The sequence below is a fragment of the Pan paniscus genome, chromosome 6 (assembly GCF_029289425.2).
Source record: "Pan paniscus chromosome 6, NHGRI_mPanPan1-v2.0_pri, whole genome shotgun sequence".
In the NCBI taxonomy this organism is placed as follows: Eukaryota; Metazoa; Chordata; class Mammalia; order Primates; family Hominidae; genus Pan; species Pan paniscus.
The window spans coordinates 15,785,666-15,801,571 of NC_073255.2; the positions used below are offsets into that span (position 1 = coordinate 15,785,666).

Consider the following 15,906-nt stretch of genomic DNA (forward strand, 5'->3'; position numbering starts at 1 on the left):
CCCAGGCTGGAGTACAGTGGTACCATTGCATCTCACTGTGGCCTCAAACACCTGGGCTCAAGTGACCTTCTCACCTCAGTCTCCCTAGTAGCTGGGACTTCAGGTGAGCATCACCATGCCCTGCTAACTGATTTTTTTTTCTTTTTTTGTAGAGATGGGGTCTCACTATGTTGCCCAGGGTTACTGCCATACTTGTGGATTGCCAGGTTAGCTCTGCAAGGTAAGAAGGAATTCCTCTGGATGATGTAGGAGTCTTTTTAAAATGCATATCAGTCAAAGTACAGTATAGTAGAAACCAAAACCATGCTTTTTTTGAGCAGAAAAAATTTAGTAGATGGAGTTAGATATAAACTCAATATCTAACCTGGAGAAGAAGTTAGGGAGCTGCTTCCTGAATTTTGGCTCTGAGGCTACACAACTGTATTTGCAATCCAGATGTCAGAAAGCTGATGCTGTTAATGTTTTTGTGGCTGCCCAAACCATAACCACCTAACAGCCACAACACTCATATCTAGACACTGGAACAAGTCAGCTAGTCATTCCATATTGGAACTCATGCCTATTGGAGTTTGTTTGTCCACATCTACACCTGCAGAAAGTTTGCATTACCTCCCTCCTATTTTCTAAATATCACAGGATCCCTTGTGTGTTGCCTCACCAGCTGGAAACCTCTATGGCCAGCAGCGATGCAACTCTGCTTGAGTTTTGTTCATGCCTGCTGGGCTCATTCTGCCCATTCAGCCTGGCAGGCTGCACTCAGCTCATGCTACTGGCTCAGATCCCATGCCCACTGAGGATGAGCCAAGCAGAGTGGTGAGAGGTATGTAAGTGAGTGAGTGTGGGGTCTGGCCACTGCGCATAGCCAGGCACACCAACTGCTGCATGTGGGGTGGGCAGTTCCAGGTGCCAGCACAGGCACCGGCTCTCTGCGAGGCTGTAGCTGGCCCAGGCGTACTGCAAGTGGTTTATGCTGTGGGTACCGGCATCTGGATGAGGGGAACGCGATGGTGCCCCAAAACTTGGAGATGCCAGCAATGGCAGAGCCCCAAGAGTTGGGGAGGGGATATTACAGATCTCTCATTCCTGCCATCCATGGCACAGCGAGCCAGCCAGGAAAGTGGTGTTTCAGCCATTCAGTGAGTCCTGAGTTCTTGTCCCACATCCAGGAAGAATGAGGTTATGTGGACAACTGGAGGGTGAGCAAGGCAGAGAATAGCTTTATTTATTTTTTTAATTTTTATTTTTTAATATACATAGAAAGTTTATCTGGGCCAAGCTTGCAGATTGCAATGCAGGAGCACAGATTCAAGTTGCCCTGAATATACTCCAACAAGCAGTAGTTACAAGTGGATTTTTAAAAAATTATTATTATACTTAAAGTTCTAGGGTACATGTACACAATGTGCAGGTTTGTTACATAGGTATACATGTGCCATGTTGGTTTGCTGCACTCATCAACTCGTCATTTACATTAGGTATTTCTCCCAACACTATCCCTTCCCCAGCACCCCACCCCCCTACAGGCCTCAGTGTGAGATGTTCCCCATCCTGTGTCCATGTGTTCTCCTTGTTCAACTTCCACTTATGACTGAGAACAGGTGGTGTTTGGTTTTCTGTCCTTGTGATAGTTTGCTGAGAATGATGGTTCCAACTTCATCCATGTCCCTGCAAAGGACATGAACTCATCCTTTTTTATGACTGCATAGTATTCCACGGTGTATATGTGCCACATTTTCTTTATCCAGTCTATTATTGATGGACATTTGGGTTGGCTCCAAGTCTTTGCTATTGTGAATAGTGCTGCAATAAACACACATGTGCATGTGTCTTTATAGAATGATTTATAATCCTTTGGGTATATACCCAGTAATGGGATTGCTGTGTCAAATGGTATTTCTAGTTCTAGATCCTTGAAGAATCGCCACACTGTCTTCCACAATGGTTGAACTAGTTTACAGTCTCACCAACAGTATAAAAGCGTTCCTATTTCTCCACATCCTCTCCAGCATCTGTTGTTTCCTGACTTTTTTAATGATTGCCATTGTAACTGGCATGAGGTTGTATCTCCTTGTGGTTTTGATTTTCATTTCTCTGATGACCAGTGATGATGAGCATTTTTTCATGTGTCTGTTGGCTGCATAAATGTCTTCTTTTGAGAAGTGTCTGTTCATATCCTTTGCCCACTTTTTGATGGGTTTTTTTTTCTTGTAAATTTAAGTCCTTTGTAGATTCTGGATATTTGCCCATTGTCAGATGGAAAGATTGAAAAATTTTCTCCCATTTTGTAGATTGCCTGTTTACTCTGATGATAGTTTCTTTTTCTGTGCAGAAGTTCTTCAGTTTAATTATATCCCATTTGTCAATTTTGGCTTTTGTTGCCATTGCTTTTGGTGTTTTAGTCATGAAGTCTTTGCCCATGCCTGGGTCCTGAATGGTATTGCCCATGTTTTCTTCTAAGGTTTTTATGGTTTTAGGTGTTACATTTAAGTCTTTAATCCATCTTGAGTTAATTTTTGTGTAAGTGTAAGGACAGGGTCCAGTATCAGCTTTCTACATATGGCTAGCCAGTTTTCCCAGCAACATTTATTAAATAGGGAATCCTTTTCCCATTGCTTGTTTTTGTCAGGTTTGTCAAAGATCAGATGGTTGTAGATGCATGGTGTTATTTCTGAGGCTTCTGTTCTGTTCCATTGGTCTATTTATCTGTTTTGGTACCAGTACCAAGCTGTTTTGGTTACTGTAGGCTTGTGGTATAGTCTGAAGTCAGGTATGCCTCCATGTTTGTTCTTTTTGCTTAGGATTGTCTTGGCTATGCGGGCTCTTTTTGGTTCCATATGAAATTTAAAGTAGCTTTTTCCAATTCTGTGAAAAAAATCATTGGTAGCTTTATGGGGATAGCATTGAATCTATAAATTACTTTGGGCAGTATGGCCATTTTCACAATATTGATTCTTCCTATCCATGAGCATGGAATGTTCTTCCATTTGTTTGTGTCCTCTTTTATTTTGTTGAGCAGTGGTTTGTAGTTCTCCATGAAGAGGTCCTTCACATCCCTTGTAAGTTGCATTCCTAGGTATTTTATTCTCTTTGTAGTAATTGTGAATGGGAGTTCACTTGTGATTTGGATCTCTGTTTTTCTGTTCTTGGTGTATAGGAATGCTTGTCATTTTTGCACCTTGATTTTGTATCCTGAGACTTTGCTGAAGTTGCTTGTCAGCAAACTTCAGCCCAAAAGGAGATTTTGGGCTGAGACGATGGGGTTTTCTAAATATACAATCATGTCATCTGCAAACAGGGACAATTTGACTTCCTCTTTTCCTAATTGAATAACTTTTATTGCTTTCTCTTGCCTGATTGCCCTGGCCAGAACTTTCAATACTATGTTGAATAGGAGAGGTGAGAGAGGGCATTCTTGTCTTGTGCAGCTTTTCAAAGGGAATGCTTCCAGTTTTTGCCTATTCAGTATGATATTGGGTGTGAGTTTGTCATAAATGGCTTTTATTATTTTGAGATATGTTCCATCAATACCTAGTTTACTGAGAATTTTTAGCATGAAAGGCTGTTGAATTTTGTCAGCCTTTTCTGCATGTATTGAGATAATCATGTGGTTTTTGTCATTGGTTCTGTTTATGTGATGGATTATGTTTATTGATTTGTGTATGTTGAACCAGCCTTGCATCCCAGGGATGAAGCCAACTTGATCATGGTGGATAAGCTTTTCAATGTGCTGCTGGATTCAGTTTGCCGGTATATTATTGAGGATTTTTGCATCAATGTTCATTGGGGATATTGGCCTGAAATTCTTTTTGTTGTATCTCTGCCAGGCTTTGGTATCAGGATGATGCTGGCCTGATAAGATGAGTTAGGGAGGATTCCCTCTTTTTCTATTGATTGGAATAGTTTCAGAAGGAATGGTACCAGCTCCTCTTTGTACCTCTGGTAGAATTTGGCTGTGAATCTGTCTGGTCCTGGACTTTTTTTTGGTTGGTAGTTTATTAATTATTGTGTCAATTTCAGAACCTGTTATTGGTCTATTCAGAGATTCAACTTCTTCCTGGTTTAGTCTTGGGAGGGGTATGTGTCCAGGAATTTATCCATTTCTTCTAGATTTTCTAGTTTATTTGCACAGAGGTGTTTGTAGTATTCTCTGATGGTAGTTTATATTTCTGTGGGATCATTGGTGATATCCCCTTTATAATTTTTTATTGCATCTATTTGATTCTTCCCTCTTTTCTTCTTTAGTAATCTTGCTAGCAGTCTATCTATTTTGTTGATCTTTTAAAAAAAAACCAGCTCCTGGATTCATTGATTTTTTTCTTGAAGAGTTTTTTGTGTCTCTATCTCCTTCAGTTCTGCTCTGATCTTAGTTATTTCTTGTCTTCTGCTAGCTTTTGAGTTTGTTTGCTCTTGCTTCTCTAGTTCTTTTAATTGTGATGTTAGGGTGTCGATATTAGATCTTTTCTGCTTTCTCTTGTGGGCATTTAGGGTTACAAATTTCCCTCTACACACTGCTTTAAATGTGTCCCAGAGATTCTGGTACATTGTGTCTTTGTTCTTATTGGTTTCAAAGAACATCTTTATTTCTGCCTTCATTTTGTTCTTTACCCAGTAGTCATTCAGGAGCAAGTTGTTCAGTCTCCATGTAGTTGTTTTGAGTGAATTTCTTAATCTTGAGCTCTAATTTGATTGCAGTGTGGTCTGAGAGACAGTTTGTTGTGATTTCTATTCTTTCACATTTGCTGAGGAGTGTTTTACTTGCAATTATGTGGTCAATTTACAATAAGTGCAATGTGGTGCTGAGAAGAATGTATATTCTGTTGATTTGGGGTGGAGAGTTCTGTAGATGTGTTTTAGGTTTGCTTGGTCCAGAGCTGAGTCCAAGTCCTGGTTATCCTTGTTAATTTTCTGTCTCCTTGATCTGTTTAATATTGACAGTGCGGTGTTAAAGTCTTGCATTATTATTGTGTAGGACTCTAAGTCTCTTTGTAGGTCTCTAAGGACTTGCTTTATGAATCTGGGTGCTCCTGTATTGTGTGCATATATATTTAGGATAGTTAGCTCTTCTTGTTGAATTGATCCCTTTACCGTTATGTAATGGCCTTTGTCTCTTTTGATCTTTGTTGGTTTAAAGTCTGTATTATCAGAGACAAGGATTGCAACCCCTGCTTTTTTTTTTCTTTCCATTTGCTTGGTAGATCTTCCTCCATCCCTTTATTTTGAGCCTATGTGTGTCTTTGCAAATGAGATGGGTCTCCTGAATACAGCACACTGATAGGTCTTGACTCTTTATCCAATTTTCCAGTCTGTGTTTTTTAATTGGGGCATTTAGCCCATTTACATGTTGGCTAATATTGTTATGTGTGAATGTGATCCTGTCATTATGATGCTAGCTGCTTATTTCACCTGTTAGTTGATGCAGTTTCTTCATACTGTCGATGGTGTTTACCATTTGGCATGTTTTTGCAGTGGCTTGTATCAGTTATTCCTTTCCATGTTTAGTGCTTCCTTCAGGAGCTCTGGTAATGCAGGCCTGGTGGTGACAAAATCTCTCAGCATTTGCTTGTCTGTAAATAATTTTATTTCTCCTTCATTTATGAAGCTTAGTTTGGCTGGATATGAAAATCTGGGTTGAAAATTCTTTTCTTTAAGAATGTTGACTATTGGCCCCCACTCTCTTCTGGCTTGTAGTGTTTCTGTTGAGAGATCCACTCTTGGTCTGATGGGCTTCCCTTTGTGGGTAACCAGACCTTTCTCTCTGGCTGCCCTTAACATTTTTTTCCTTTATTTCAACCTTGGTGAATCTGACAATTATGTGTCTTGGGGTTGCTCTTCTCAAGGACTATCTTTGTGGTGTTCTCTGTATTTCCTGAATTTGAATGTTGGCCTGCCTTGCTAGGTTGGGGAAGATCTACTGAATAAAATTCTGAAGAGTGTTTTCTAACTTGGTTCCATTCTCCCCATCACTCTCAAATACACCAATCAAACATAGATTTGGTCTTTTCACATAGTTCTTGGAGGCTTTGTTCATTTCTTTTCACTCTTTTTTCTCTAATCTTGTCTTCTCTATTTTAACCATTTGATCTACAATCGCTGATATCCTTCCTTCTGCTTGATCGAATTGGTTATTGAAGCTTGTGTATGCTTCACGCAGTTCTTGTGCTGTGGTTTTCAGCTCCATTAGGTCATTTAAGCTCTTCTCTACACTGGATATTCTAGTTAGCCATTCGTCTAACCTTTTTTCTAGGTTTTTACCTTCTTTGCGATGGGTTAGAACATGCTCCTTTAGCTCGGAGAAGTTTGTTATTACCGACCTTCTGAAGCCTTTTTCTGTCAACTCTCAAACTCATTCTCCATCCAGTTTTATACCCTTGCTGGAGAGGAGCTGTGTTCCTTTGGAGGAGAAGAGGTGTTCTGGCTTTTGGAATTTTCAGCCTTTTTGCTGTGGTTTCTCCTCATCTTAGTGGTTTTATCTTCCTTTGTCTTTGATGTTGGTGACCTACGGATGTGGTTTTGGTGTGGATGTCCTTTTTGTTGATGTTGATGCTATTCCTTTCTGTTCTTATTTTACCTTCTAACAGACAGATCCCTCAGCTGCAGGTCTGCTGGAGTTTGCTGGAGGTCCTCTCCAGACCTTGTTTGCCTGGGTATCACCAGCGGAGGCTGCAGAACAGCAAATATTGCTGACTGATCCTTCCTCTAGAAGCTTTGTCCCAGAGGGGCACCCACCTGTATGAGGTGTCTATCGGCCCCTACTGGGAGATGTCTCCCAGTCAGGCTACTGGGGGGTCAGGGACCCACTTGAGGAGGCCGTCTGTCTGTTAATGGATCTCAAACACCATGCTGGGAGAACCACTGCTCTCTTCAGAGCTGTCAGGCAGGATGTTTAAGTCTGTAGAAGTTGTCTGCTGCTGCCTTTTGTTCAGATATGCCCTGCCCTAAGAGGTGGAATCTAGAGAGGTAGTAGGCATTGTTGAGCTGTGGTGGGCTCTGCCTAGTTCGAGCCTCCCTGCCTTTTTGTTTACACTGTGAGCATAGAACTGCCTACTCAAGTCTCAGCAATGGTGGACTCCCTTCCCCCCACCATGCTCCAGCGTCCCAGGTTGATCTCAGACTGCTGCACTAGCAACGAGCAAGGCTCCATGTGTGTTGGCCTCGCCAAGCCAGGCACGGGAGGGAATCTCCTGGTCTGCCTGCTGTGAAGACTGTGGGAAAAGTGCAGTATTTGGGCAGGAGTGTACAGTTCCTCCAGGTACAGTCATTCACAGCTTCCCTTGTTTAGAAAAGGGAAATCCTCTGACCCCTTGAGCTTTCCGGGTGAGGTGACACCCCACCCTGCTTTGGCTTGTCCTCCATGGGCTGCACCCACTGTCCAACCAGTTCCAATGGGATGAACCAGGTACCTCAGTTGGAAATGCAGAAATCACCCATCTTCTGCATCGATCTTGCAGGGAGCTGTAGACCGGAGCTGTTTCTATTGGGCCATCTTGGAACTGCCCCCCAAAGAGCTTTATTGAGAGACAGAACAGCTCTCAGTGAAGAGGAGACCCAAAATACCTAGCTCCCATCCTCAGGCAGGTAGTCCTGAAATGTGTCTGAGTCTGGCTGAGTCTGAGGTTTTTATGGGCTCAGAATGTAGAAAGTGCATGCTGATTGGTCTATGGGTGGGCCCAGAAAAATCACCATCTGATTGGCCGAAAGGCATCAAAGAACTTCTCACTCCTGGTCATGGACTCTACCCAGAACTGGTAGCCTGGCCCACAGGCTTCAGGCCATCCCTGGCTTGAAGGTTGGTCCTCACTGGGGACCTACCCTTTCCTGCGTAGGAACCTGTCTGCCTCCCACCACCATCAAAACCTTGAAAGCCCATCTAATTGGTGGAATCTAAATCATATCTATAATCCTAGTTTTAAGTGAGTCTGAGAAACGTAGTTTTTATTCTAACATGATCTGTAATACAGAGGAAGAGGTGAGAATGAAAGTCACCTGCTAGTGGACAATATCTAGCCCAATTTTATGCTTTGTCTACTCAGCAGCCAGATACACCCTTCTCTCCATAAACCTCCCCACAATAACAATAGCAATAAAACCACTACCACCAAACATAAGTTAACTCTTCCTAATATAGATGAAAACACTGTCTCCTTCAGGGTCAGAATTTGTCCTTGCCCCTTGGAACATACTGGGATCTGATTCCATTTATAGGGATGCAGTGAGAGAGATGGGCATGAGGAGAATCAGCATCCCTTTGCAAAGTAATGAACTCAGTTGAGTCCATTCATTACAGTGTCTTCAACAAGGCAGGTAGCTTCACCAAGAAAGAAGGGTCTAATTCTACTAAGAAAATGATGCTCTGAGATTTTGAGGCTTGGTTTTCAATTCTCAAGGTACCATTCTATCCCAATAAATGCCCTAAATTCTTACAAAGCTGCCTAAAACCTGCAACTTGTGTATTCAGATTTATCGATTGTTAATGATATCAGTCCTATGATGACATGGGATGAAATTAATTTAGAGTAGTAGTTTTCATTGGAGGGCTGAGTGATGGTGGTGCCACTGCTGTTGGTAGTGATTTGGCTGCCCAATGGATATTTGGCAATGTATGTCCATTTTGGGTTGTCACAATTTGGGTTAGGGAGAGCTGTTAGTGGCATCTAGTGGATAGAGTCCAGAGGTACTGAGATATCCTACAATGCATAGGACAGCCATCCTCAGCCTTTTGCCACAGGGCCAAAGAATTATCTGGCCCATCAATAATGACAAAGATAAGAAATCACAGAAGCTCTCTGTGTGTTGGAACAAGTTTTGAGTCAAGCAGTTAACGTCAGCTGGATGTAGTCACTCACACCTGTACCCCCAGCACTTTGAGAGGCTGAGGCAGGAGGATCAGTTGAGCTCAGGAGTTCAAGCCCAGCCTTGGCAACGTAGCGAGGTCCCATGTCACGTTTAGAAATTTTTTAAAAAAGTTAAAACCCTGGGCTTGTCATCATTGTTCTCTAATTTTTCAAAGGCTGTCAGAACTGCCACCTCAGCCCACCCCAGTCCATTTGTTGCTTATTTCCATTTTAGTATTCTATCATAACAAACAATTGCTAACAGATCTTGTGTTCAACAGGCACCTTATTTCAGGTGATGACATATGATAATTTAAGTAAATGTATTACCACTGCATGTCTTGGACTACCAATATCTTATTTTCCACTGGTAATCAAGATATCATTGCCTTTAAATCCAAACTGGGTCAAATAATAAATATCAAATTCCCAGTGTTGAAGTTTTATTTCTTTATTTTTCGAACATCTTTATATACCAACTATTGTATCAGACAAAATTAGTATAGCAAATAGAAAACACTACATATATTTCATGTAGAAAAATATTTTGGTATGTATAAAATCATTTAAAAGACTGAAGGAGTAAAAGTCAGAGATTCAAGGAAATTTTCAGTTTCAAGATCATATAACTGTAGCTATGATCTAGAGGTCAGAAAACTAGTGCAGCTGTTGCTGCTAACCCTCTCCACAACTGCTCCTCCATCTTGCCCTTATACCTTTGAATTAAGCTAGTGAATATGGATTCTATTCTTATAGATGATTGAGCTTCTTTTCTGCTGTTACAGCTACACGAACATGGCCTCTGCCTCCCTTACATTTTCTACATATCAAGATGCCCATGGGATACCTAATACATCTGACTTAAGTAATTGTTTAAAGTTTTTAAAAATTTGGTTTCTCCAATGTTGTTAGTTTTATTTAAATATTTAATGATTCTTGGTTGTCTATATATATTTATGTTCATAGTATATAATACGTAGTGTTGGTGGCCAGAATTGATGTACTTTGTCCAAATAAGAAGCCCTGTTCACCTGGCAGAGAATAAATGCAAGTTTTCATTATAGGCATACTGGTTCTGATGGTTGTGTGTTTGTTTGTAGGGTTGAGGAAGTTGGTGGTATAGGGAGGTTACATGTGAGTAGGCTCTTCTTTATGATTTATGAGTAGTTTCTATGCTGGATCTTCCTATTTCAGCTATTAAGACAACTGAAAGTCAGTGAGGTTACTATCAGTCTCCTTCCTATAAACCTGTTTTCCATTCTGGTAATCTCTGAAGTTAGACTTCCCCCTTAGTAGAGCTGTATTTGAAGTTTTATTCAGGAGAGAAATGCTATTTTCAGCTCCTCTGACAACAGAATTACTATGTAGCTCTTTTCCTTCTAATGAATTATCCAGTCTATTGTCCAAGTCTCAGCCCTTCTCACAACCCTCATTGTCTCTTACCTAAGCGTTATGCAGAGAATGTATTGGAAAAACTCACTTTAGTGATTCTTCTCTTTGATGATTCATCACCTGGATGAATTTATTAGCTCCTTAGTCTGTTGGATTTTGTTGGCAATGTGGACCTACTTCCAGAACTGTCAGAATTCCTCCATAGCCCTCAAAAGTCTGCTGGTGACATTACTCTCAGGTTTATAGCAATGCTATGATTTTATGGATTTATTTCTATTTGTATATTTCTTCTGTGATTTCTGTGTATTTTGGGGAGGGTAGTGAGGTAATTCACATGTTCAATTAGTTTAATTAGTTGTGAACCAGCACTATTATCCTTAGATTTACAGCAAACTAATTTTACTTTCTTGGTTTCTTAAAAAATTAATCAGAATCTGCAGTTTCTCTCTCAACAAAATAAGACAATTCATTTTTTTCTTCATTTATCTTATTTTACTTTCCCTAAGCACTTCATCTCTTTACCCCCTACATCTTGGATTTGGTTACCATAATTTAGAATTATAACCCCTCTAGTTTGCATATCCTTGCTTAATAAAACTGTATTAAATCCCACAATCTCAGTGTTGACAATTATTCACAATTAATTCTAACTGTTATTTTCTTTTTCTCTTACATAATTTTTTCATTGCATGTCCTCTAATTTCTTGGATTGAAAAGACTTTTTTCTTAGAGTAATTTTGGAAATAGGGTACACTGTTATCTGCTTCTCAAAACTTTAAGTAACAGACAGGTTATTAATATTATTTCCAGATTCTGGGTGATGAATCAGAGGCTCAATGTTGACTTTTTTTAAGGTAACACAAATTCAGTGGCAAAGCCTAGACCCAAATTCGGATCTCCAGACTCTTAAGTTTGCTGTCTTTTGTATACATATTTGTTTCTTTTTCTTATAGTAGGTGTCCACAACAAGCTGTTTATTTTACTATCTTTTGTTGGAGTAGTTTGAAAGACCATTTCTGAATATAGATCTCTGCTTTTCATAATTATTACTGATGCTTGTGCAGTCATATTCAGTTTGCTTAATTAGACAGAATTGTGGACATTAAGAATATTATTTGGCAAAATCCTACATTGAGGCAGTTTGTGGTTGCTGTTTTTTGGAAATAATAATTATTATATAATTCTTCTTCTTCTTTGTGTAGTCATGCATAAATATCTTGAATTTGAATACCTGGCAACTAGAATAAAAGAGAAACATGATGGATTACATAACATAAATATTCTACCAAGAAGATGGCAGAGCATTAGGAGACTCAAAATTTTCTGAGTTAAGGCTGGGTGCGGTGGCTCACACTTGTAATCCCAGTACTTTGAGAGGCTGAGGTGGGCGATCAGTTGAGGTCAGGAGTTGAAGGCCAGCCTGGCCAACATGGTGAAACCCTGTCTCTACTAAAATTATAAAACTTAGCCAGGGATGGTAGCAGGCATCTGTAATCCCAGTTACCAGGGAGGCTGAGGCAGGAGAATCACTTGAACCTGGGAGGCGGAGGTTGCAGTGAGCTGAGATTGCTGCCACTACACACTCCAGCCGGGGCAACAAAGCAATACTCCATCCCCCTACAGCTCCCCCAAAAAATTCTGAGTTAAGAATGCCAAGAGTAATTGATCACGTATGCCTTAAAGATGTTCAGCAGAATATTATTGGAGATGCTATTATAGCCAGTTTACAACCAATAAAGACAAATTCTTTATATGACATCAAAATGTAATTTCCTTTATAAATATGGGTGCAAAAATCAACAAAATACTAGCAAACTGAATCTAGCATCTATAAAAAGATTTATACAACATGACTAAGTAGAATTTATACTAGAAATGCAAGGTTGATTAAACAAATAAAAATCAAGCAATATAATAATATACCATATTGAAAAAATAAAGTACAAAAATCACATGATCATCTCAATAGACAGAGAAAGAGTATTTAATAAAATTCGAAGCTCTTTCATGATAAAAACAGTTGGCAAACTAGGAACAGGAAAGTTCCTCCACCTGAAAAAGGGCATCTTTGAAAAACTATAGATAACATAAGACTAAGTGGAAGACTGAAAGTTTTCTTCCTAAAGTCAGAAACAAGACAAAGAAGTCTTTCCCTCACCACATTTATTCAACAATGTTCTGCAGGTTCTAGGCAGAGCAATTAGGCAAGAAAAAGAAATAACAAGCATTCACAAAAGGGAGGGAAAAGTTCAAGCCCCTTCATTTAATGTCATTTCCTGGAAGTTGCACGTACTGTTTCTGCTGACATGCAATTGGCCAGAACTTAACTGCATAACTCCAAGCAACATCAAGAAAGTTGGTATATTATGTCTTTATTCTTTGAAAACTTATGCCCAGTTAAAATTTGGAGCTTCAATTTTTGAAGAAAAAGGAGATAATGGGTATTGGGAAACAACCAGCAGTTCTTTCCATGTTTATTGAATGCAGGTCAAAAAAAGGAATTAGGTAATTTTTTTCCTTTCTTTTTACTCTACTTTTCTTCTTCCTTTTTCCCTCCCTCTCTTCCTTCCCTCCTTTTCTCCTTCTTTCCTTCTCTTACTTTCTTTCAATACATGAATGGCAAAAGATTAATAACCTAAATGCAATATTGTCTTCTGGATTGGATCTTGGAACAGAAAAAAGGACATCAGTAGGAAAATTAGTGAAATATAAATAAAGTGTTTAGTCAACAAAACTGTACTCATGTTAGTTTCTTAGTTTTGATAAATGTATTATGGTTATATAAGATACTGATATTAGTGGTAGCTAGGTGAAGGATGTACAAAAACTCAGTATTATTATTGCACTTTTTGGTAAATCTGAAATTACTTCAAAATTAAAAGTTAAAAAAAAATGATTGCTGATATCCAATGGCCACAGGTTTGGAAAACTAGAAAGAATTCTTATCCACTCTTGGTGGTATATATATTAGTACAGACTTTTTTTTTTTTTTTTTTTTTGAGACGGAGTTTCACTCTTGTCACCCAGGCTGGAATGCAGTGGTGTGATCTCTGCTCACTGCAACCTCTGCCTCCCAGGTTCAAGTGATTGTCCTGCCTCAGCCTCCCAAGTAGCTGGAATTACAGGTATGTGCCACCACGCCCAGCTAATTTTTGTATTTTTAGTAGACACGGGGTTTCATCATGTTGGGCAGGCTGGTCTCGAACTCCCAACCTCAAGTGATCCACCCGCCTCAGCCTCCCAAAGTGTTGGGATTACAGGCGTGAGCCACCGCACCTGGCAGTACAGTTTTTCTAGAGCAACTAGGTGTTATTTATTAAAGTAAATGAATTAATACATTTTGATTCTGAAAATCTCCTTCTAGAAATTAGTTTTACATAAACACGAATGCCAGATTTTGAATTTCTCTTTTAGATAATTCAGCATAATTGCTCCAAATAAATCTAAAAGGCTATTGTCAAACAGTGGAATATTTGGATTTATAATTTCATAGGTAAAACTATCAGTCCATGATATGGTTGGTGTTTAAAGTAGAATGGAAGTGAAATTCCCAGAGTGGAGTTTTTAAAATAACCAAGTTCCTAGGATTTTAACTGGAAGAATAAATATCTGAAAGGCAATGAGGAGTATTAAGGATGGGGTGCCACTTTTGCACCTTGAGAAAATGAAGTATGGAAGGATGAGTGGTTTTCATTTGAGAGGGCTGCAGGGTAACTGTTTCTATTTCAGATGAGGAGGTAAAAAGAATGGTCATTGAAAAGGAAAAATGTTTACTAAGTAGGTTATACATTTTGGAATAGAAGTTTCTATAGCACAATAGAAAAGTTTGAGAGGTCACATGGCAATGATAGTTTGGGTGAGAGTGAGGCAGGAGAATAGGGTGTGGAGGCAGGGAACCTAAGGATGTGTCACTCCGACATCCTAGAACTAAATTGAAAGGAAACCCCTAACTTTCCATGCCTAAGTAACAAAAGGACCAGAGGCTACTCCCTTTGCAAACCCCCACTTTTTCTGCAGGGCAGATGGGAAATTGGCTGTCGGCAGCAAATCAGACTGATTGCAGGCGAGTCTTCCTTTGCATAGAAGTATCACTTTGTAACTTCACCATCTGCAAGAAATCAAACTGATTGCAGGGGAAATCTTCCTTTGCATAGAAGTATATCACTTTGTAACTTCACCCTAGCCTCTGATTGATTGCTTTTTGCACCAATGTTTGCACAGGAGCATGACCTTTGTAACTTCACTTCAGCCTCTGGTTGGCTGCTTTCTGCAACCAATCAGACTGATTGCGCGTTACTTCATTTACATGAGGTGAGCATTAGGTGGCCAATAGGAAGCTTCTAGAGGGTATTTGGACTCAAGATTCTGTATCCGGGCCCTTGAGCCGCTGCTCAGGTCGCTTCCGTACAGAGCATGCTTTAATTTTCAATAAGTCCCTGCTTTTGTTTTGTTGCTTCATTCTTTCTTTGCTTTGCTGGGCGTTTTGTCCAATGCTTTGTTAAAAACGCCGAGAACCTGGACAACTTGCAGTCACGACCCTCTACCGGTGACAATATCATTTAAATATTGGTAGTGGCTTAAGGTAGCAAACATCCCTTTGTGGAACGTTTACTCAGTAAATCCTTAAAAAACAGATCAGAAACAAAAACTGGCCTCCCAGGGATTTGGACTCAGGAGGTGAATTAGGCGCGGAGAGGGCGGAGCCTTTGGGGTTTATGGGCGGAATTGCGCAGGGTTTGGCGGGGATCTCTGCTCCGCCTTGGCACTACTCGGCTCCGCTCGCCTCCGCGCGGCTCCCTGGGCTTTCACTCGGCTCTGTTCGGCTCCTGCTCCGGAAGGGTGCGCGGGGGCGAGTCCTGCGCATGCGCCCTCAATTCCTGCTGCTCTCAGGGCTGCGCTCAGCCTCGTGTTTTCACTTCCTTCTTTTCAGAGCTGTATCCGGGTCGCTGCTTTCCCTATTGTCTGAGGCAGCCGCCCTCGCGCTGTGCAATTTCTGGTCTTTCGTTGCTTCTGGTCCAGGCTAATAAAGTTTTTCTTTCTTTGATTTTTTTTTCTTCTAGTTTTAACGGGAGAAATTAACTCCCCGGGGCCGCCGGGTTGACTGCGCTGCCTGGGCCGGAGGTCTTCTCCGGCCAGGGAGCGCTGTGGGAAGGGGCTCGAGCGGCCAGGGCCAGGCGAGGCCGGGGGGGCGGGGGGTTAGGGGACCGCGGGGCTACTCTTGGGAGCGCCCCTGTCCGGTTGGCTGCGCGCCGGTTTTAAATAGCATCTTTCGGACTTGTCTTCGCGGCCCCAGTCCCCGACCTCGGCGCTGCCTGGGCTCCTGCAGCCTCTCCCTAAGTCTTCTCCAAACGACCACCTCACGGATTCCTTAGTAAGTGTATCCGAGGCCTCTGCGGCGAGAGGTCCATTTCAGCTATTCTAGAAGTCAGGGCCGGTGGGAGCAGGGCAGGGGTGGGAGAGTCCTGCGGGAAAGCTGGATTGGTGGACCCTCGCCCTCCGTGGTCCGCGGGAATGAAGCCCGCTTGTTTTATTCCCTGATTTTTGCCGTTTTTATTGACTGTTACGATGTCTAAGTGGGGGATTACGAGGCAGGTGCAGAAACATCTCGAAAAGATGAGCAAGAGGGTCAGCTTCGATTTTAGCTGGTCTGAGTTGGCGTTGGCAGCATCAGGGCTGGAGCTGC

General features: G+C 41.1%; 1 protein-coding gene across 13 annotated transcripts in view; it reads left to right on the top strand.

The window, feature by feature from the left end:
• PHF14 (PHD finger protein 14) overlaps nt 1–15,906 on the top strand; it is a 230,174-nt gene that overhangs the window by 17,854 nt on the left and 196,414 nt on the right. For 6 of the 13 annotated variants that reach the window (XM_055115707.1, XM_055115708.1, XM_055115710.2 and 3 more), the window contains exons 2-3: nt 153–220; nt 13,226–13,348. The exons of 1 other annotated variant lie outside the window; for it this stretch is intronic. In XM_055115707.1, coding sequence (XP_054971682.1) covers nt 153–220; nt 13,226–13,348 — 191 coding nt within the window. Of the gene's footprint in view, nt 1–152; nt 221–13,225; nt 13,349–14,573; nt 15,595–15,906 lie in introns of those variants that run through there. 6 more of the 13 variants (XM_008978686.6, XM_008978687.6, XM_003824996.7 and 3 more) reach the window with 3 other exon arrangements.